This window comes from Protopterus annectens, chromosome 8.part0, assembly GCF_019279795.1.
Source record: "Protopterus annectens isolate FY-2018-M chromosome 8.part0, PAN1.0, whole genome shotgun sequence".
In the NCBI taxonomy this organism is placed as follows: domain Eukaryota; kingdom Metazoa; phylum Chordata; order Ceratodontiformes; family Protopteridae; genus Protopterus; species Protopterus annectens.
Window position 1 is genome coordinate 1,094,166,891 of NC_056741.1, and position 24,826 is coordinate 1,094,191,716.

General features: G+C 38.9%; 1 protein-coding gene across 1 annotated transcript in view; it reads right to left on the bottom strand.

Annotated features, from left to right (window-relative positions):
* Positions 1 to 11,491: 11,491 nt before the first annotated feature.
* Positions 11,492 to 24,826, bottom strand: part of LOC122809246 (interferon-inducible GTPase 5-like) — a 33,414-nt gene continuing 20,079 nt past the window's right edge. The window contains exon 2 of the mRNA XM_044080572.1: positions 11,492 to 13,835. Coding sequence (XP_043936507.1) covers positions 12,593 to 13,828 — 1,236 coding nt within the window. The 5' untranslated portion in view covers positions 13,829 to 13,835 and the 3' untranslated portion in view covers positions 11,492 to 12,592. The remainder of the gene's footprint in view (positions 13,836 to 24,826) is intronic.

The window sequence follows — 24,826 nt, forward strand, 5'->3', positions numbered from 1 at the left end:
AACCCATGCAAGATGTTTAGACGTGCACCTACAGGCAGGTATACACACACACACACACACACACACACACACACACACACACACACACACACACACACACACACACACACACACATATGCTACCACACAAACATCCAGGTAGTCAAAGACACAACATCCAGGTAGTCAAAGACACACACATATTTGTGCACTGATAAAGTCCAAATTATAGTCTCTATGCACATGCATGCACGCACACACACACACACACACCAACACACAAAAACAGCCTCACAGTACTTACCTGTTGTTGCAGTTACTCCCCACTGCTGCCATAGAAAGCAATGGGTAAAGGTCATAAAAAAGGGTGTTCACTCCCACTACACTGCTATGAAACAGTATGGGAGAGCTTGTCTTCGAATCATTCTGTCATACTATATAAGGCTCCACGACAGAGCACATGGCTAATTTAAATTAGCTGCACCCAAGGACTGATGCATTTGTATGGAACATTATCCAGCAGATTGTTGCAGTGCTACTTACCAGACAGTTTGTGCAGCTCTAGTGTTACAGCAGTATTTAAATCCCTCCCTCCCAGCATATTGAGCAATCTGGCTAGAAAATGGCATGCATAGTACACTGTTTCTGAATACCATCCCCACATTATTTAAACATTTGGAAAGTACTTGAAACACTTTTCTACAAAATTGAGTAATGCATAAACATAGTTTAATTTTGTTTGCATCATTTGTTGTATCCCAAAAAATTACTCTGCATACTAACTTTAATTCTCCCTATTTATAATGCAGTTACTACCACATTTTACATATATATATATATATATATATATATATATATATATACACATACACACATATATATAAATATATATATATATATATATATATATATATACATACATACACACACACATATATATATATATATATATATATATATATATATAGAGAGAGAGAGAGAGAGAGATTCATTAATTTGTTTATTTATGCCATTCCTTTTCCTATCGTGACTGTTAGAATTTCACTGCATATTGATCACTAAATCCATGTTATGCAAATCCCGCTTTATATCCTGTATACATGCTCATCTACTGTTGCAGTACTTGAACTGTGCTTCTTTTGGCTGTAATTCATAATTATTACATTATAAGAATTTGTAGACAGACGTTTAAAATGTCAGTCACTTTTCTCACTGGAAAACATTTGTACATAGCACCAACAAGCAGCAGTCAGTCAAGTAGGGTGTGCTTACTGGCTGCCCAACACTGTGATGGTAGCCCCTACCTACATACCTGAAAATGTGCGGATGTGCAAGTATGGTCAGAGCATAGACAAGCCTCACAGTGACACAGGTGGGCATGCTACCTACAGTGAAGTTGGAATAAAGATAAATATACATGAAATAATTCTTGCATGGATGGAATGCCAGCAAGAGTGCAAACCACATCAGACAATCAACCAAATGACAGCAGTTCTCCACACAAGACCGCCCTGGGCAGATCTGGAGGCTGAGTCATTACCACCAGGGAAGCAGGACTGGTATGCTACTGGGGAGGGTTGATAGATGGTAGGCTAGGAGGCGAAAATATTTTTTTAACTCCAAATAATACAGTATAGGTAATCTTAAATAAGTATTTCTGAACATCCTTTATGTTATATACCATCACTTTAAGCATCTTTCTATCAATATAACATCTAGTCTGCCATTTTGATCAGCACAAGGTGTTTTCTTACCTGCTACCCACAATGGACTTTTTCCAGCATCTTTGCTAATTTCTGCTTTTCAAATGTAGATGATTCCTATATACATCAGCCAGCCTCATTATCATTTGCTGTGTATTTTCAATAAACTTACATTCTCAATAAAACATAAATAATTACAGGAGAATAGAGCTGTTATTCATTGCACCTTTGCTCATAAACATCCTCTTCAGAAATGCCATGCCCTGCTGCTAGGCATGCACACCAATGCACATTTGTAGATGTACATACATTCATATCAAAAGATACAGTACAAGGAAATAAATCTTCTGACAATGTCCTCTGTCATTACCAATGCTTCGACTTTCTTTTGGTGGTACCTAGGCAAACTTTCCTGCAAGACAATCTGAACTGGTGAACACAGCAGCCAATTCATCAAGAATAAAACAAATCTATGACAAAAAACTGCATACTACCTGACAAAACAGGACAGTAATAAGGCAGTAAGAGGAGTTACATCTTACAGATCAGAGTTTGATTCCTACAGTGTGCATCAATTAACTGAACACAAATAAACAGACTACAGTTTCTGGGATACACCAAAAATCCGGGTCATGAAGATTTAACTGGTTAATAAAGGTTCAATAAATTATTTTAAAGTATTAAATGCTGAGAAGATAGTTACAAATAATATTCATATGGCTGATTACTTGTCAGTTTATTTTCCCTGGTTAGTCAAGTGACAGACCAAACAGGCCTCTGATGAAAAGTACTAACTTATCTCAAGCTCGGGTTATTTCAGGGACAGTTATATAGCTAGGGTGATGCAGGCGTCGCACCCCCAGCATTATGGGTATGGCTAGATGTGCTGTGCTCATGTAAAAGCACTGGAATATGATGAACTTGCAGGTTGCTTATTATACCATATCATTATAAATGCAAGTACATGGGACGCAGAGCAAACAAGGCCAGCCCTCTTTTTGCTCTGCAGACAATGAGCACATCAGCAGGAAGTCTGCACTTTTAAGACAGACATTTTCTCAATCAAGAAAAGTAAGTTATACTCACACAAAACACATTCAGCCTTTGGACGGAGCAGAAAAAGATGGCTTCTAGCCTGACATTTTGACCAGTATTACATGAAAAGCATTTTTGTGCTGGAAGATGGAGAAACTTACATTTGGATAAATACAAACTGGCAGATTAAAAATCGCTGGGGACATTTATGAACTGAGAGTTACAATCACGGATTTACAACTCCTTCATTCATGTCAAAACTGCATACAGAAAATCGAAGCTCTTTGATCATGTTTTATCACTAAGGCAGTTCTTTTTGTGGAATGAAAACTACCACATCCCTTCTAAGCTGCTGTATATCCAAACTGGGAAATTTTGTACTTACTATATATAGAAAACTAAATTATAGATGTTGTACTATAAATAATGTTACTATCTTAGGGTTACTGTTCATTCTCATAGCCTGGTAGTAGCTTAGCCTACATAACTGTCTGTTAAAATGTGAATTACTATATCTGTGAGCTGTATCTTTTGTTTATACTGGCTATAACTCATCCTGGTTCAGCATATGATGTTGGTTTTACTGTTTTTCCCTAAAGCATACCTCAACATCTCAGTGCTAAAATTCTGGACAAAGCCAAAAATAATGGGGGGGCAAAATAGGGACATATTTTAAATATTGCTCCTATAAACTTAGAAAATTGTTATAATAACAGGTTTTACATTATTATGTATTTTCTGAAGCATATATAGTCTGAAACTCAGGTATTATTTGGTGACTTCAATCCTCAATGATTTTCCAGAAAAAAACACAGATTTTTGAGGAAAAGACCAAAAACATGAGGCAAAAACCTGGACATTCTGCAAAAATCTGGACAATTGCGATATCTGCCCTAAAGCAGCCTTTCCCTGATGATTACACCAAGCCATATGCTATAATTATATTAATTTATATCTTGTATTGCATAACGTCAGCAATTGTAAAGTAAATGGGAAGTTGCTACAGTCAACTGAAGCTCCTATATAACTTAGCAGGTGTAAAACTGTAGATACAAATGGAAACGTCTGCATTCCTGCCCTAAAAAACCTGGATCTTGACTGAAAACATTTGTTGGACCAGCTTGATTACCCAGTCAATAAAGTCTCTTTCTCTCTCTCTCTCTGCACAGACACAAAGACACATACACACACATTTATTTAGTCAAGCCACTAGTTAGGCAGGCCTCAATTCAATGTACACTGTTTACCAAGCTCTCACTAACTAAACACATTTCATTGAATCTTATGATGGGTAATGATAGGATGTACCCCCTGATTCAGTAAAGTTGGGTCACTGGGCCATTGAGCCCTAGTATGTGGAAAACACAATTGCCCCCCCCCCCCCCCCCCCATACACGCATATGCATACACACACACACACACACACACACACACACACACACACACACACACACACACACACACACAGACACACTACTTGGCCTCTGAATACCTATGACTTTTTACTTTTTAAGCCTTTATGGCTACATTCAGACCAATAAAGCCAAACCTAACTAACTGTAGATATGCCAGGTTTTGAAATTTGAAGACCTTATTAGTACAGCATAAGTGGATTGTTTGTTTATACTTTAGAAACACAGGGCTTAAAACCTTGTTGATGCACATAAACATTAGGGTTCCTGTAAAATATCCTAAACAACATCTACGTAAAGGGTTAAGGGTTATACAGACAAACTTTAAATAATACCTGCAAGTAAGACTCAGCCAAGCTAGGGTCTTCACTGTGTAATATTCTAAACATTCCACAATGAAGGCCCGTAGGATATATGCAAATGACCCCATAACACTATACAGTGTTTCAGCTACATAGCTTTGGGGTGAGTTGGCAACCATGGAAATATGCAGGGCAACCAGAAATGGGGTTGAGACTGCCCACTTCTACACTTGCATCACTTCCCAACAAGGGGTGTAGGACCTTCTTCCACCATATTCAGACTACAGCCATACTGTCTAAAATATACATCCAGTGCTCCAGAAGCAGAAATGGTCTGGAAGTCCTGCAGAGTTAGCAAGACCTCATGCATCTGCAGAGAGCTGATGTGCAAAGACAACTTCTATAGAAACCAGATCCCTTGGACAGTTTGCTCACTAAAGTAACCTCCCATCCTATGGCAGAGGCATCTATGGTGACTGAGTAAAATGGTAGGATCAACAAGGGACTGCCTTGAAGACTGTCCAGCTGAAGCTATGAAAGTGTAATGTTATTATATGCCTTGGAAAGCCTCATTGCTTTCTCCATTGGATTCAATGGCTTTAACCACTGAGCTCAGAGTGTCCATTGCAAGACTACATGTGTAATCTGGTGTGAGGTACTACAAAATCTATAGCCAGCACAAGCTCCAGAACTCAGAGGAAAAAAGCTGCTAGTACTTGATGTCTGAGAAAGAAAGGAAGAGAGTGTTTTATTCTGATGAGAAATAGATCAATAAAAACATGTTTTGGCAATAATCACATTCCCTTTGGATAGAATTTCTTATGTGAGGCTAAAGTACGACTTCACCAGCCTGACAATGATCCCCAGCAAGGTAAATAATTAGAGCAGAAATATCTATGTGCAAAATGATACAGTGTCTTTGTGGGCAACATTAGAAACCAGTTGCTCTGGTGGGGAAAAAGTCTAATGCCCTGCAGGCAGAGGTACACTGCCACTACTACTCTGCACTTGGTGAAAACAATGGGGTGGGTTGGGGCAGAGGTGAGAAGAAATAGCAGAGACCAAATCTGGTAATGAGTGGCTCATGTTCTGAGGTAAAGGAATCTCCTAGATGCACTGGCAGTTTGTATTTGAAGATAAGTACAGTGGAGGTAAAAAATTGTGACTATGTGAAAAAAACCTCCTGGGCAAAGGAATTTAGGATGCTGAGATTCAATATGGACCTGAGGTCTAGCATCTTTCTGGACACCAAAAAGAATATTAAATGAGATTATTGTCTTCGCAGGAGTGCTGTGATTTCTTGAGTGGCTCATTTTATGAAAAGCTTTGGACCTCTCTCTTCATTTGCACTTTTTCCTGAGGTGACATGCCTGATAAGGCTAAAGGCTGACATTTTGGTCTGGACTTGAAACAGAGGAAGTACCTTTATCCACCCCTGTGTGGACGTCTTGCATCATTGAGAGAGTTGGAGGGAGAACCTCCCCTCTAACTGTCCCAATGGAAGAAGATCAGAAAGGGAAAAGAAACAAAATAGGCCCCTCTTAGAAGGATCTCAGCATCTCAGTGAATGTTGAGGTCCCTGACCTTCAGAACATCAGCAATACTGGTACCAAGATGAAGAGAATTGAGCATAACCAGAATCCTGTTGTCATGGGCTCTTGGGAGATGAACAGAAAAAAATGGCTTTCTCTGGATCATTGGAGTCCTAGAAAACATAGAAAATGAATAGCGTGGAAAGTGAAACGTGGCTCCAATGGTTGACAATAATAACCCATTCTTCTCCCTGCTCTGAAAATGTTGTTTAATTACAGGTTGCAGCAGCAAAGATGTCTTAAAAGGTGCATGCATAAATGCCACTTTAGTGACCTTTGTGAAGGTAGAATATGTACCCAGGAGTGCTACTGCATAGAAACGCTGGATCCTGCTGTCCTACTGGTTTGCAACATCATGTTAAATGCAACTTGAATCATGTGACTGCTGATTGTGGAAGATGTGGAATCCTGAATAACAAGGTTCTCTTTAATAGATCCATCAGAAAGGCTGTCAGTAGTGCAACATTTCAACTGAAATTTCCTCCTGAAAATAAAGCATCTCCACACGATAATTCAGTGTTGCCCAAACATAATCTGGAGAACACAAAAGTCTGCTTTCCTATTATGTCCAAAACCTTGGATTTCTTATCATAGGAATGAAGAGACTGAGCTTAATGAGTGGGGTTTCTCCACAAGGCAGACACAGAGACAGTCACATCTGGCTTAAGAAGTATCCATTCAAGCAGCACAATCTAAAGATCCTATTCAGCTTTCTTAGACATTTTGCCACTGAACCCAGATTATCTTAAGTTCTCCCTGCACTGCCAATAACATCAACCAAGGGAGGAAACAACCAGGAGGATTCTTGGTGGCACCAATAAGTAGCTTGAAATTTCCAATGAAAAAAAAATTCCTTGGAAGGACACTTACCTATTTTCTTTAGCATCTGTAAAACTTTACTAAACTTTGGGTCCTCCAGAGAAGAAGGTGGAGAAATGGGAAATTTGTTATCCTCAAGCAACCTATGAACACAGGTTAGCATTTGAATCTAAGAAAAAATTACACATTCTTCTTCAGCTACATTATGACATGCTCTTAGCTTATTCAAAATGACACCATATTTTCAAACCCAAAAGATGTTGCCAATATACTAGCAAACAAATTCACTGCTAATTTTACCCAGAGACTTATTTCCAAAGTCCATATATCCCTGAATCACTTAAACCCCTTGTTATCACAAAGGCACACATACTGAAGATTTCTTTTAAGATCAAAAATACTTCTTCCATGGGGCCTGACAATAAACCTGGTTGTTTAATGAACAGTACTAAGCATGCCCTGGCAGAGACATTCCTCAAATTTAATCTAAGTTTAGTTACAGGTTTTGTTCCAACATTTAGCACATAGCCGCAATGATGCCAGTCCATGAGGGAGGCTGTACAACTGACCCTGGGGAATATATACCCACACTGACCCTGGGGATTATATGCCCACACTGAACCTGGGGATTATACACCAAACAGCCTGACGAGTTTCACATGCAAAGCCTTGGAATGTATTATAACTGAACTTAAAAACTAGGATTCCAAAAATCTCCTTTGATTTAACCCACAGAAGTCTGACTTTGTTAAGGGATGCCCCTTCCTGATGAAACTGGTGAACTGCTTTGACAGAGTTACACAGGCTGCCAACAACAGATTAACTTGAATTGGTCAAAGTGCTTGACACCATACCCGATGTAGGCAAAACACCTTAAAATAGATCCTTATGTGGTAAGATGGATAGCAAATTGGCTAAATGACAGAACCCACATAGTGCGAGTGACAGGTGACTGATGAGATGGCACGAAAGTAACCAGTGATATCCCCCAGAGTTCAGTGCTGCAACCTCTCCTTTTTGGCATTTACTCATATGATCTCTAGACTAGAAACTAAGGCCTCTGACTAACTGAGTTTGCAGATGACAACTAACTGGCAGTTACTGTCAAGTCACCCTTTTACATTCTAACTCTTCAGCACAAATTTTTCACTCATAAATAACTTGATATACTGAAAATTAGCTCATATTAAATGTAAAAAAAGTGCAATAATGTCAACTTTGGTAAACAAGCCTTCCCCTCAGCATACAGCAAAGACAGTACCAAATGTCAAAATGAAAATGTTGTTGGGGATCTTGAATCAGGAATAGATAAGTCCCTCTCGTTTGATCATCACTTGTCAACAGTAGTCAGAAAATCATTTCACTTAGCAAGGATAATTACCAAGGGAACATCATCCAGATCTAAAGAGGTCATCGTTCCCTTATATTTGGTATGGACTAAGCCAGTTATTGAGTATAATGCCCCCTTTGGGGATGTACCTCACTAGATATATCAGACAAGTAGAAAAGCCCAACTAAGAGGATAATGGGCTTATTGACCCTGAGCTACCAAGACAGGAAGCACTGCCCATTTATTCAGTACCTTATGGACTCTTGGGGGGAGAAACATACCTTGTCCTCTCTGCCATTAGAGACCCAGTTGTCACAGATCTTTTATATTACTGTACATCTAATGGTTCACAAATACCAAAACCAGGGATCTAAATCATCATCAGCTAATAAATTAAACAAGCTAGAGAGGCAGATTCAATATTTAGCCCATATGCCTCCCTACTATGGAACATACTGTCCCTGCAGATTAAGTAGTGTGATATACTACTATCCATCAAACAGGACCTAGATGATTGGATGAGGACTCACACATTCATCCAGAGCTTGACTTACCTAGCCCTCCTTTAGAAAAGGGGTATGCCAAAGGGTAGATATTGGCAAAGAGTAAATGATCACAAGAGCCAGTTGACTCGAAATTCCTATGAATCCTATGTTCAAAATTCCTATGAATCCTATGTATCCTCTAAATCCATGGAGGAATCAATATTGTTAGCCTTTCTGGTCCTCTTCCTTGGAATGTCTTCTTCCATATCTGAAGATGTAAATGACCTTTCTTAATCCAGATGTCCAGAAGCCAACAGTCCCAGGGTCCTCTGCAAAAGAGACCAGGAACATGGTCACCTGAGAAGTCATCACTGGAACTAGTTTTAAGTTTTTCACTGGGATATCTGGTGTCTGGACAGCAGATGTTGGCTCTCTACCAAGGAGAACTATATTTGATTATCCGGGTCTACTTCAGAAGACTGACAGACCAAAAGACTGACTCCCAAAATACTGACAGACCAGAAGACTGAATCCCAAAATACTGAAAACTCAAAATACTGAAAACATGTTTAATGCAGGGGGCAACCCCACTGCATCCCTCATGTGGGGTGCGCAAAACTGCACAACAGTGGAAAAGGGGCAAATTCCATTCTTCAGTATTTTGAGTTTTCAGTATTTTGGGATTTAGTCTTTTGGTCTTTCAGTATTTTGGGAGTCAGTCTTTTGGTCTGTCAGTCTTCTGAAGAAGACCATATTACCCTGCAATAACCTAGCCAATGATCCCCTATCCAAAGTTGGGTAGACAAGTGCTGTACCCAACAACCATCCATCATGAGGTTGGACCAATGCCGGTGAGGAAACTAAAAGAGCTGATGTAGGAACAAACTATGAAGTCATTGTAGAGGCAGACAGACAGGCCGGTGTAGGAGTGGACACTACTACTAATCCTAAAAGCAGCACAGAACCAACATGAGCCACATGTGGAAAAGGACCAGATGTCAAGGTATCAACAGCAGCCTTTCCACTGTTAGAGGGGCTAATGGTGTGGAATCCAAACAAATGTGTTTAATGATGAGAAGAAAGTGGAAAAGGGAGAGAGAGAGATGCAGTGCAGCATGGGTAGGAAGAGGCTGAAGTATATCCTGGGAAAGCTGATAATATATATAGCATCGCAGTCCTAAAGGTTAATAAAGAATGAATTTCATCAGCAGATCTCATTCACATGAAATGGGAAATAGGTAATTTAACCTCATTAGCTCAACTCTGTAATGTAGAGAGACACATTTCTGATTACAACACAGATGATCTGAGTTCAAATACTGCCCTGGATGGGAGGGTGGGCAAGATCAGCTTATGACAGCTTTACTATCCTTGGGGCAGGGAGATGGTGATTCCCATTGGCTGATTGTTCCTGTGCAAGTGGAGGCTTGCTTGATCCAAAGTCCTAGGACCCAGGGATGTGGGCCTGGTGATCCCAGATCAGTGAGGGTAACCCACACAGGTGTGTGTGTGTGTGTGTGTGTGTGTGTGTGTGTGTGTGTCTGTCTGTGTTTACGTTTATGTGTGCATGCTCACACACACACACACACACACACACACACACACACACACACACACACACAAAGGCAAGGATATCACTGTGGTGATGTTAATGCTCAAATCAGCCACTAGGGTGGAATTAGGAACAGGATGCTGGGCAAGGCACAAAACATCCCCATGGTTCTCTGGATGATGGCCAGTCAGCTCTTGCCCTCACTGGAAACCACCCAGGACAGGACAGCAAATAAGCTAGATTGACAGGATTATGTCCAGCTTTTTATAGGCACAAAGGTAAAATTCTGCAAGTAATCAGTAAGTGCTGACAATGTTTTAAAAAGCAATCTGATTATTCAAACATGCATTGTTTCCTAACTCTGTTGTTAGGTTTCTGTAGAGCTTAATGTCTGCATTCAAATGGTGAGTTAGCAGAGATTAAGTAACTTAATGCTATTCTCAGCCAGAACAGTGGTGTAAACCCCTATTTACTTGATCTCAGTCTCTTGTGCTACATAAATAGAACATGTTGGAGGGAAAGGTATGTATCACAGAGAATATGTCTTTTATGGAATCGTCTTCCACTCTGTATAAAGCAAAATACTTCTCAATCTATTCAAAATGAAATTTGGATGAATGGATGGGAAACTACTCTCATGTCACTGAAGGAGAGGGACAGCAAGTGAATGTCCTAACATATCCTTGTTCTGCCTGCCTCTGGGTTATTCTTACACAATATAAGGGCTTACAACTACCATGGGACTGTAAGGCTAGGCATTTTAATATCCTCACAGACCAATAGCCAAGTAAGTACCTATGTACCCAAGTCACAGTTATAGGCATTGGGGATTCTCTAGTCAAAGCACACGTCATCTGACTGCTTACACAACTCTGACTGCTAGTGTTGTCATGTTTGGCTTTACCTCCAGATTCTTTTTAATGATGAATTATGGGAGGTCACAGACATGTCATTTGAAAGTTCGGTTTTAAAAGCTGAATGATTCGAGAGGCCAAGTCAATGTCAAGATCGGTGAGATAAGTACAGAAGCTGTTAAGCAAAGCAGAATTTCTAGAACCAAAACAAAAGACTGTAGTAAGTTTCCTATTGCTGCTACACAAACTAGATTACCATCCAAATAATATTTGCAAAGCATCCTAGCTCCAGTATTGAGGGGCAGCCATCATATTTAATAAGCTGCCACCTCTAATGCTATTGCACCTGAACCCCTTGTAAATATAATTATTTTGCATCCTATAAACAAAAAGGGAATTAAATTGGACAAATAAGCTGTAGGTGTCAGTATGTCTAAACAAACACTTTTATTTTTTGCCAAGTGCAAAGTAATTTATATTAGCATACAAACGGTATATAACGTTCAGCCTGCCTTAAACTGGCATCTGCTCCTGTAGTTTAAACTTAAAGATTTTACAGCTTTCTCCCTCAGATTAATGTTCTTGAGTTCTGTTTCCAGTTTATTTTCATTGCAATACACAGAGATACTGCAAAAGCGTGTTGAACTTCCTCTAATGAGGAAAAATATCACTTGTCATGTTAATTATGCAACAAGTCAGTTGCATGGCAACTGAAGCAATAGCTCTGTTCATACTGTAAAACCAACTGTACTTTGACTCTAGAGAATATGAAAACACTCTTACTTAGGTAAAGCCCCTTGCCAGCTGCTGTGTCAATTATCTGTGATGAAACAGGAGGAGTTTGCCACTAGGCAAAGAATTGCAGAACATCCAGCAAAGTAATGACACATGGGTAAGGGAAATATGCAACTCATATAAATGCACTACAGCATTCTTCATAACAGTCATTTTTCTATCACCATGGTTTCTCACATATTGTCAATGCACAATCGTTCACACAGGAGGATATATCCTGGAAATGTGCTCCTATGCAACACAGCTCTCCCATGCAATTTAGCTGTCATAAAATGTAGCCTTCCACACTGGCCCTATCAACATATTGAGGATCTTCTTCCCACTGCATGCACCTACTGAAGATAATAGTCTGCAAGACAGTTATGGTATTATGCAAACACTGAAAATGTTCTAGTATTCCAGTACATGGTCACAGTCTCATATGATACCGCAGTAATCCCCTTCCCTTGGCAGAGAAGGGCAGTGCCTTTTGGGACAGTCATTGCTGCAGGTGCCCAACTTCCAGCCAACCTTCAATGGCAAATAAGCTCACTTACAATTTTGCTCTGTCTCAGTGAACTCAGCCTGAAATTGTGCTTCTATGTTAAAAATCAGTCTTACTTGAAAACATTTTATAACACTTTCAAACTGCCGAATTTGTTTAATTCAGTAGTTTAACATTACCCACTCTGTTTATTTTCTGTTTTGTTCCTTATCATTGCACTTCCCAGTCACAATACTAACATTAGGATGCGTCAGTCATAAAAGAACAAATTTTCCTCATGATAACTAAGGAAAGGATAAGATAATGCTTCATCTTCAAATGCCAACTTTAGCACCCTTTCTGAATCTTTTGCAAACTTTTCCAATGAAGTGTGAAGTAAAATATATGCTGCAGCAAAAGATATCCCTCCCGTAACAAGGACTCCCACCACTGGAACCCATCTGTCCATCAGTTCTGACACTAGCTGGCTGCTAAGTGCTGCCTCCTTCAGCAAAGACATCACAATGTCTTGTGACAGGTCTTTGGCTAAAGTAGAGGCAATTGCGCCTTTGAGGAGGTCAGGTGACTTTTTTGTTTGATTAGCGATCATTGAGATGGACTGATCATCAAGGCCAAAATGTTGCTGGTATGAAATTAAGGTTTTTGTGAGTAACGGGATACAGTTTAACATACAGCATCCTGGCAGAACAGAAGCAAGGCATATGGACAAGGCTTTCTTCCAAATGTGTTTTCTTAAGGAGGCTTTTTTCTTCTGTACAGCTGTGGAAGATGTGTTAGGGAGTGAAAGAAGGAAGACATGCCTCTTGTGCCCTTCAAGCTCTTGCTCCAGTGTCTCCTGTAAGTCCTGGAAGTCATATTTTGAAAGGTCAAAGCAGGACAATAGAAAAACTTGTGCAGATTCCACCCCATATTCATTCAGGTTCCTAATACAGTCTGTTCTTATTTCTCTAAGGATGCTTTCCTCATTAAACATAGCTCTGCGACGTCTTAGGCAAGCATTCACATCAAGGTCCACTTTGGAGCGCACAAAATAGAGCTTTTTACTCATTGCCCTGATGCTTGTAGCAAGCCTAGCATGGTTTTCTCTGAAGCGTTCAGAGGCAATGATAATAAAAAAGTCATACTGGTTAAAATTGACCTGCTCTAGGTATTTATCTGGCTGGAAACTAGGTGTTCCAGTACCTGGTAAATCCCAAAGTTGCACACTGGGGAGTTTTGGGTGAGGATAGGCTGTGGGCACCATAGTTGTTTCTGTAACCCCAGTTGGGGCAGCACCTTTGTCTTCATCCCCGAGTCCACGAAGAGCATTAATAAAAGTGGACTTTCCAGCACCAGACTCTCCTGTGACAGCGATGTTAAGCTCTGCCTTCTCCAGTGAATCCAGAAGGGACTGCATCTGCCTTACTACATCCAGCACTACCTTCGACTGAACAGTGGTTCTCATCTCAACCAATTCTTGTTCACTAATTGAATGTGCAACAGCCATACTGCCTCTGAAAAACAAAAGTCATGTGTAACCAAAAGTCACATATTCTTATGAAGAACATTTTTACTTGTAGCAGAAGTATGACTGGCCAAATATATGTCTAATAAAATGGCTTCCAGTTAATAATCTTCACAGCTACATCTGCAATCACTGAAATCAAATTTCCAAAAAAATGAAATTGTTTCTATTTGCTGCCCTAAAGGCAATAATAAAAAATATATATACCATAACATTAAAATGATCACATGTGGAGAATTTATTTTTTTTGTTATAACAATTTCAAAATGTATAGCCCCACTGAATTTTATTGAAAGACTGAAGACAAAATATATTCACAAATTAACATGCAAACATTCCTCAAGCAACCATTGTGAAGTCTTGGAGTTTGAATTTACTATTATCAAGGAATTGTGTGATGTTTTACACCCTAATCTTAGTTTAGCAGTGCATGAAAACTCTGCTACAGAAATATGAATATCATATAATCAGCACTCACAAATGCAATAACAAGGGTGGCATTTATTAAAAATATTACAATTTAAATTATGAAAATTGCTACAGAAGCATATCACAGGGTGGCAAATTTCTTGCTACTTATATATGCTAACTTTAAGATTGCTGTACCTCAAGTTAAAAAGAAATCTCCAAGATATCACAATCTTGACCTTTTAATTAAATTCATAAGAATTCCACATTAGAATGCTGAATATCAATATATTTAAGAAAGACACATTACAACAAGGCCTAACTCATACTGTGACTTGGGAACAATGGTACAAGTTTAACTTTAAGGCCTACATAAAGAAAATAAGCAAAGACATGTTTAAAGTGGTAACATCTAGCAGTTTGAACTGCAATGTATAAAAAGGAGAATAAATTCAAGTGATATGTGTGTTTTAATGGCTGTTTAATAGTCTAATACGTTAACACATACATGCATACATACAAATATTTCAAGCACGGGCATTAAATGCCCTTCTAGCTTGCCAATATACCATAACACTTGTTCCCATAATAAGTGTCTAGACTGTTCTTAAAAATATCTAAACTAGTACTTGCTTTAATGTAATTTGGCAGTCTGTTCCATGCATCAGCTGCTGTGTCAGAGAACCAATTAGTACACTTCTCATTCCTACAGAATCTTCTACATATGTTGTCTGATGATTCTCCAATACTTTTTAATAACCCCAAATATTCCCAGGTGTAGTTGTCTCTAAATGCCCTATATAAGTGAATATGATCTCCTCTTAGATATCTCTAAGAGACACTGCACAAGTTTGGATAGTTTAGTCTTTCATAATAACTTAAATTTTTATATCCATGAATGCCCTTGGTATATTTTCACCGTAATCTTTCTAGCTCACTCATGCTTGTTTTCTTATAGGGTTTCCATATTGTTATTCCATACTCAAGTTTGGGTCTAATGTAACTAACAGGCAATGACTACATAATGTTTGATTTCCTAGACTTTATGAATCTTTTTATAAACCTATAGTTCTAGAACTGCAAATAACCAATTGGTTGATATGATTACAAAAACTCACAGATGAATCTACCCATATACCGAGGTCCTTAAATGAGTCTACAGTTTCAATCATTGTGTGCTGTATTAAATATTCACATTTCAATTCATGTCTCCCAAATCTCATATGCTTACTTTTTGATGTATTTATCAGCATATTCTCCTGTGCCTAAATGGTTAATTTAGTCAAGTTATTTTGCCGACATGCTTTATCTGTAACACATATATTTAGTTTACCCAATTTCAGGTCATCTGCATATAGATAGTAGAACAACTTAGATGAAAAAGTTAGGTCTGAAAGATACAACTTAAACAAGTAAGGGCCTAGGACAGAGCCCTGTGGGACACCAGGACTGAAACCAAGGATTTCACCTGTCCAGTTGCTGTATGATACTTGCCATGTCCTCTTTGTAAGCCATGAAGCTATCCATCTTATCAAGAGTACATCAATACCTAGTTGTATTAATTTATTGATCACTGTTTTGTGAATGACCCTGTCAAATGCTGAAGTTAAATCTATATAAATTACATCACAGCACAATTTTTCATTCATAGCTGCTATCATATTGTTATAGAACATCAAGTTACAGATGGTAATATATCTGTTTTCAACATATGGATGCTGATATATGGTTTCAAGTCCTAATCTATCCAGTTCTGACAATAACTTATCCAATATTACCTTCTCTATTATTTTTCCACAACATGAAAGTAGACTTAAGGGTCTTTATGACTCTGGGTTTGTCCTACTCCCCTTTCCGTTGAAGACAGGTTTAATAAGCGCACATTTCCAGTCTTGAGGAATCTCCCCATATTTATATGACCTAGTGAATAATAGATATAATGGTACCATAAGTTCTTGCTGAAGTATTCTCAGGTCATTGTTACTAAGTCTGTCTCATCCCCGTGCTTTGTATGGATCCAGTTTGCACAGTTCTTTTTCAATATAATCTAATTTGATTCCAGTATCTGTTGTTACCTGGATGTCACTGGGACAACTTATTACCCCTTTTCTGGCCAAACTGTTTTGCATAAGATTTTGTAAATATATCTATAATCTGTTGTGTATGAGAATAAATTTAGAATCTGCACATGGTTTATCAATTTGTGTGTCTTTACTCCTTCCACATTGGAATATAGCTGCTCTTCATGGATGCCACATGAAGCCAAACAAATTACAAGATAAGAAATGATTCAAAGATTTACTGAAATAAGAAGTTTTAAAAATAATGAAAGATTGCAAACATTAAATGAAAACTCACTGAGCCTTAGAATTGTCCAGGGATATTAAGGTTGTTTTTTCAAAGCCGGGGTTATAAACAGATACACGGTTAATGTACAAATTAATATACTACCTAGATACCAAAGGCAAGCACTCATGTTTGGCATGAAGATGCACTGATTTAAAAGCAGAGTGGTGTAAATTTGGAACTTTCTCCAGCTGAAATGAAAGCTACCTATTCCTTGGGTTCATCTATAGATCATCTGGTAATGGAATCCAAAACATTTGATTTCTAGCCTTGACCTGAATGAATGGGTAAACACATGCTTTCATGTTAATAATAATAAGAAGCCAATGTTTACATTACTGCTAATTGTACTACGACATTCAACAGTTTATATTTTTCCAGACTAGACTGTATTTATTAAATAAGCTTAGTGAAAAACTGCTACCAGGTAAAGCTTTGCCCTTGTTACAGTACATACATTTTTATGTGATTTTACAAAAGCACTCCACGCATGCTGCTCCTTCCAAGTTCCCATGCATGTAGTCTTAAGGCTAAACTAGCCCCAAGTAAATAATTGACATCCACATGGCAGCCATTAACTACATTAACTCTTAGTATCAAGCTTTACCAGTTCCTTAAAAAGATGGACTTGAATGTTACAATATCCATAACACTCGTAAGATTTTCATTAAATATTACTTATTGGGATCCACATCAAGCAGTAAGAATGTATTAGAAAGCAGCTGCCCACTGTGGTGGTCTCTGAGTTTCTCGGTACATGTTTAGTTATAATGCTCTATAGTATCTGGAAAATGCAGTCCAATGCTAAGCTGGGAGCATGAGCAAGAGAGGCTGGAAGCACCATCCTTTTATTCAGTGTCTTACAGACTTTGGGAGATCTCTGTCTCATTTACTGTGCCATTAGAGACCTACTTATCCTGGACCTCTTCTATCTCCATTATGTCCAAACACAACATCAACCCTAGAACCAGAGATGGATAAAGCATTGTGGAGAGATAGGTTTATAACCCATTACCACCATAACCTATGGAATAAACTTCCCATGCATGTTAAGCAGTTCAACTATCTTTATTTAAATATAAACTAGACAACTGGGTGGGTTTTTACTACAGGACTATCTAGCATGGTCCTCCTGGAGAAAGGAGATGCAGCCTGAGAGAGGGTACTGGCAAGACACAAATGATCATAACACTCAGGTCTTTGAATATCTATGCGTCAAAGTCTGAATCTAAGAAACTTTTGTGAATTCATGACATCTGCTCTGAATTTTTAACTTACATGGACCAGATATCCTCAGCACTACTTTATGAGGCATAAATACTTTTCAAATATGTAGGGGACCCAAGTGCTGGAGAAACCAGCAGAGATAGATGTGAGTTTGAAGCCTATGCCAGTTAATCCATCGGGTGCTGGTGGTGGTGAAGGTGGGGGGCTAATAATAGTTCATGTGTCACCTGGTAGATGTAGGGTACTAGCAAGGCAATTTGGTGCTTGGAACAACGTCCACCTCCCTGAATATAAGCAATCATGATAAATAAGCACTTATGAACTGCCAATATGTTAATAGGTTACTATGCAACACAATAACTCATCACTACTTTAAAAAAGTTTGATCATTACGCATTTACTTAATTACTTACAGTAAACCAACTGTAAACATTGTTTTAGACAGCTTGCAAACTGCCTTTAACAAAAGAAAAAAAAAAACAGACATTTGGAAAACTCTTCTATTTCTTTCTCTTTTTCTTTTTTGTAAACAAACTACCCGACAAACAGTTTATAAGTTATCCATAGGTGATTGCAATTGACTAAGTGCAGCTCATAATTTGTCAAATTGTTTTAATCAAGCTTTCTTCAGTACCACTGCAACATAGTGCCCAAAGCAGTTGCTCCTTTCATCCTCCCTTCTTACAGCAATGGTCAGGTGGTAAGATTCTAGGTCTGACAGTTCAGATAACAATATGCTTGATAATTGCCAAGAGGAAGTGGATTAGGCCAGTGTGACAAAGCTGATCCAGTTGTGGGTGATGATCCCATAAGGCTCTCAATTCTTGTCCTCCAATGTCAGCCACAAAGGTTGCTCTGATAATGCATATCTTCCTTGTGAATGCCTACAAAGGTTAATGTGTGTAGTCTTCCTTGTGAATGCCTACAAAGGTTAATGTGTGTAGTCATGAATGGTTGAGCAGGATGACAAGGAATGAAATGGCCATTAGGAAGAGTGGGAGGGTTGGCTTGGCAAGGATAAATAGGACCAAGATATATGAAGAAATATATATCTGGCTAAATATAAACCTCAAAAAAATTCAGTATTAAACATAAAATGATAAACTGCAGCCTAAGCCTTTGGTATGTTTCCATTTGTAATGTGCTCTTGAGATCAGCCCACATCAGGAGATGACTGCCAAAAAAATAAATCAGTATAGTAAACCTATCTTCTGCACCTGGTACCATGGTTCAGCAAGAGTTCAGTGAAAACAAATCATACAGGCAACCTCAGCTTATCACAGAAAAACATAGTGGGGTAAAATGCATTAGAAGATGGAGGAGGACCAAAGGAACCCACCATCAGAATACATTTCATGCACACACAGTGGAATGGTTTAAGATATACTAGACTTTGATGGGACACTATATTACTATATGGTAGTCAAAAGTGTACTTGCCAAGATAGTAAAAATGGTACAAACTACCACACTTTGTTTCATCTAAGAACTACAAATTAGAACCATGATGTTCATGTACAGAAGCAATGATACCTTTGCTGTTATCTCCCCTGCCAGGACCAGCTCTGCAAATGTACATAAAAAGTAAAAGCAATGTATAAAGACCAGCACAACTGCTGATAATGACAGTTTGTTACTCCTGTGTACTGGAGGAAACAGTCAGCGGTATATGGGCATTATGCTGAATGCAGAAAGAGTTTTAATCTGTATAAGGTATATGCAGGCCTGTGCTGATTCTTTCGGTTTTATATTTTGAATAGTTCAGATGACAAACCTTAATCTTCATCATCTGTTTTGGTTCTTACTAGCTACAGCAAAGAGTACACTCAGGTATGGCTCTGTGTATATTTAATTCATCTGCAGAAAATCTTTGTTGTAGCACAGGCCTAGTCACACCTCTTAACCTCTTAGAACAAAAATATCTAGACAAAGCCACAAATATGAGGGGACCAAGGCCACAAAATAGGGAAACTTTTTAAATATTGCTCTTACAAATGTAGACAGTTGACAGAATAACAGTTTTTGCATTAGCATGAATTTTCTGAAGGATATGAAGTCTGAAACTCAAATCTATGCCATTATTTGCTGACTTTAGTCCTCAATGATTTGCCTGTGATTTGCCAGAAAACCCAATAGCCGTGAAGTGTGCTCTTACATTTTGGCAAACCAGTACTGCACACACACACACACACACACACACACACACACACACACACACACACACACACACACACACACACACACGCATACACACACAAACTCACACAATGTTGGTGTGTGAATGAGATAAGGAAGAGAAAATAAGGAATTAGTTCTATTTGTAAAGCTTTCCCTTCTAACTGGCAACATCCGACTGTCTGCAGGATAAAAAAAGTACAATTAAAGGTACCAGAGTAAGCTTAGTACAGCAGACATTGTCTGCATTGCAGGTACCTCAGTGTGCAGAATCTGATTAATCTCTGACCCCCATGTTGAAAACATGTAAGACTCCAGGTGTGCATGTCTGTAGTCAGGTGGCACAATACCCTATACAAGGGCCAGGAAATCCAATTGATAAATGTTACAAGGAGGCCAGAAATAAAAATCTCCTGTTTTATAATTTCATCAGTTCATCCTTTAAAGAGGTTCTGGATCCAGTCCTACACCAGAACATGCATGTCCAACATAGGGATGGGATGTTTCCAGCAGTGCTGAAGAAGGTCTCAGTCATGTAAATCCTTAGAACATTGGAATAGATCTTATGGCCTGGATAATTACAGCACCATATTAAACCTGCTATTACAAAGAGAAGTTTCTTTAGATTGTAGTATATGAACAACTGGATTCTTGTTTGAGAACCAGCATCATCAATGATCCATTCCAGTCCAGTGTACATTGTACGGACTCAGTCTATGACCCTCCTGAAGACCCTCTGAGGTCTCTTAATGGTGACTGACCAGTGCCATTGTTTTGGTCCTCTTAGTAGTCTTGTCAGAATTTGGCACCACTGACCACAGGATCCTTCTGGGTCATCTTAGTCAATACCGGAGTATCACATAAGAAGTCTGGATTTGCTTTGCATCCTACTTTTCCAGGCAAATTTAGAAATTGATGTTCAGAGTTTATTCTTCCACTTTCTATTCTAATGCCTGGGGAATATTGCAGTTCAGTTTTAGGTCAGTCGTTATTCATAGTTTATACGATTCTTTTAAGTAACATTATTTGGGAGAAAGTCTTGCAGCGTCACTGCTACACTGATGATGTGTTTTTTTTTTTTACTTCTCCTTTGCACAGAAGTCTAAAGTAGAGGATTTGGAATGCATTCACATTTAGATGACCAAAGATAAATTGAAGCACAATGTATGGAAGATGTCTGCCATGGTTATTCATGCCACCCTCCTAGACTCACCTGTACCAGTTTAGTTCCCACTACCATCTACAAAAGGGACAAACTTCAGTTCAAGGTGAAGGTGCATAACCTGCAGGTAGTATCTGATTCCAGGCTGACTCTGAAAGACAAGGTTTCATCAGATAATCCTCTTTCCAATATAGGAATATTGCCCTCATTAAGCATCTTAATCTGTTAGCTAACCTCCCTGCTGCAGTGCCTTACCTTTGTTTCCACCCATCTGGATTACTATCATGCCTTGTATACAGGGCTTATGGATTCAGAACTCGATCCTTTTCAATTTCTCAGAATTCTGCAGCCCAGCTACTTACTGAGGTACCTTGCACCATCACATTACACTGGATGTCAATTAAACATCATGTTCCATTCAGTGTTCTGATCTTGTTCTTTTTAGCTCTATATGATTTGGGTCCTCCAATCTCAGGGAATTGCTGGCCTGATATTAGCCAATTCTCATGCCTCACTCAGCCATCTTGGGGCTCTTGGTGCTTTTAGGGTTGTGGCTGGAGAATGCCAGTACTCTTTCTTTTGTCTGCCAAAAGCCACATCTCTGGAAAATACTGCCAAGTTGGCTAAGGATGCTCCCATGAACAGAGGTTTTAAATAGACTTTAAAAACATACCCCTTTAACATAGCATATAATTACTAGTCCTGGTCTGATGGTAAATTAGCCAACTTTTCTCCCATGTAGGATGAACATTCGTAAGTACTTACCTGAAGACCAAATCAAGGATACTGGAGTTTCTAGAGGGTACTTTTACAATTTACACCAGTGCATTGGTATTAAACTATGAACAATGCTGAATATATTCAGTTTTAGAGGTGTAAGTGTGCCAGTTAATGCCACTCAAGGCTTAGTCCTGGTCTGATGGTAAATTAGCCAACTTTTCTCCCATGTAGGATGAACATTCGTAAGTACTTACCTAAAGACCAAATCAAAGATACTGGAGTTTCTAGAGGGTACTTTTACAATTTACACCAGTGCATTGGTATTAAACTATGAACAATGCTGAATATATTCAGTTTTAGAGGTGTAAGTGTGCCAGTTAATGCCACTCAAGGCTTAGGTAATTTAAGTCCCCTACAGAAATACCCCAAGAAGGTATTTGGTTTGATATTTAACTCCTCAACTGTATTAAGGTAATTTCCATGCTCTTTGAAGGACATTGATGGGGATCAGTAACTTGCAACGATTTGTTAAGGGTAATTTGGATCACATGGAGCTCCAAGTTATGGGTAATCTGATGTGGGGTGATACTGTTTCTGACAAACGCAGATACTCCTCTGTAATCAACCAAGGACTTGAATGCATGATACGTGCTAAACCTTGGGTGATGTCATTGCACTGAAACCATGTTTCAGTAACTACACAGATATCAATATGTTCAAGTTGCAGGAGGGCCTCAAGCTCTGGAGTCTTTCTGTTAAGACTCCTAGCATGGTGTAGTGCCATCATGATGTCATTTGAATTTGGGTTTGATTTATTATATAGGAATGCCAAGCAGGAAGACTCTGCCTAAAAAGGTACTTTGGGGCAGCAAAAGCTTTAGCAAGTAAGCATATCGCTGGTACAAGCCATGTAAGCCATCTCTGGAGAAACAGGAAAGTTTCAGCTACCATCTCATTCCAGGTTACTGGATCTCCTTAAATGACACTTACTGTTTAGCCAGTTGTTAAAGCCAGTTTTCCTGTGTTGGCATCTTGACAACATTCTTGTTACAGACAAGATACTAGTCAAGACCAGCATCACCCTTGTCTGCCTGTAACACATACATAGTAAATTCCATAATGTCTTTCTGCATGTCCCTCTGGGTTTAACTCCTCAGATCATTCACTCCCATATGGGCCACAACTAGGTCATAGTCATACTTGTCTGGTTTAAGGAACCACAGGGCCCTTGCGACATCAGATATCCTGGCAATGGCCAAGCAGATTGCAGCTGCACTGTTCTTTTCCATTATGGTGACTCTGGCATCGAGATGCCTAACTACAGAGATGCCTACGTCTAAGACATGCCCTTGTGTGGAAGTAGGCTTAGTGTACCTTATGGGCTTAGGCCTGCTCTCTTGGTGACTCTTGGGTGATCTGTGTGGAGTTGCAGTATGTGGAAGTAGAGAAGGAACAGGTGTTGCATTGTGCACTGGAGGATGATATCTTTTACAGTATATTCTAGGAGGCTTTGGCATTTTTTTCTTTTAAAGCCTCAGCATATGTAATGGATTAAGTGGTGCTTTGTGATTGATGTGTATTGTGACTGTATAACTCTTACTGACAATGGCCTTTTGTATATTTCTTTTAATACTTGCATCTCTCTCAGTGTGTAGTATCAATCTGTAGAAGCAGTGAACAGTTGTTACACAACTTAGAGCACCTAATGCAATGAAACTGACCACAGACGAGGTGACAGCTGACTGCTGACCAATGTTACCAGAGAGTGGAGAACTAGGTCTGGTCTTAGTACTCAGGGGGCCAAGGGACCCTGAAGATTTATATATGAAATATCCAGGGTGATACTCTAAAGTTAGGTTAGATGGTTGTTAATCAAGCAGTAATTACTGAAAAGACAGAAGAAGGACTGCCAAGAATGATAAATAATCAGTGATTCGCCTATTGGCTATTACCTGGCTACTACTACTGCTGGTCTCACAGCACCTACACTCAGCTAGGAATCAATATCCCTTTGCTCTTTCTCTTATCAGGAGGAAAACAGTAGCACTAATGCCAAGCTAGTTCCTAAGGAGTAAGTGATAAGCTATTTAGTGATCAGCCAAATGTTGCAGGAGTATATACGCTTTTTGCAACGTCTTCCTTCATATACCACATACAGCAGCTCAATAAAAGAGAGCTATGCTGCACAACAGTCCAACACTAGACCAATCAGAAAATTCCCATATATATTGTCCAATCAGAGACAGGAATCATAATTACTCTGAACACCCCACATCTTTCTATTAAGACTGTATTTATGGCTTTTATCATGATTTAACTACGTCCTCCCTGCGGTCGAGTGGCCTCCGAAAGACATGCGTGAATGGGCATGCCTTCGCTGAAGGTTGGATGTCGGGCTGGCAACTCGGCACCATAAAAAAAAAAAATCTACTGCCAATCATTAGCAGACCGGAGTTCCGCTGTGGCGACCCCTAACTGGGAAAAGCCGAAAAGACAAACATCATGATTTAACTACCTAAATCCTCCCTGCAAACTCCTATAAGCCTATACTTATAGTGATGTTGACATAAACACTGCAATTTACATTTAATTAACTTTTTTTTAATTTTTTTTTTGTGTTATAGTAGCATTTATTAAACATTTGTACAATTTTGAAGAGGACAGCAATTTAACAACAAATTACCAGTAAATATGACACTTTTCTTAAGCTTTATTTTTATTATCGTCTATGAAATTTCTAATATTTAAATGAATCAAAATGTTTCATATACACACACATATAAGTGTGTATGTGTGTGTGTGTGTGTATGTGTGTGCACACACGCAACATATATAGTGGCAGATTAAGTGTACCTTGGGCCCTGGATGGCTTTCATTCTATAAGTCCTCAACAAAAATAAAAAAGTAATATCTTTCGGCTTTTCTCGCTTAGGGCTCGCCACA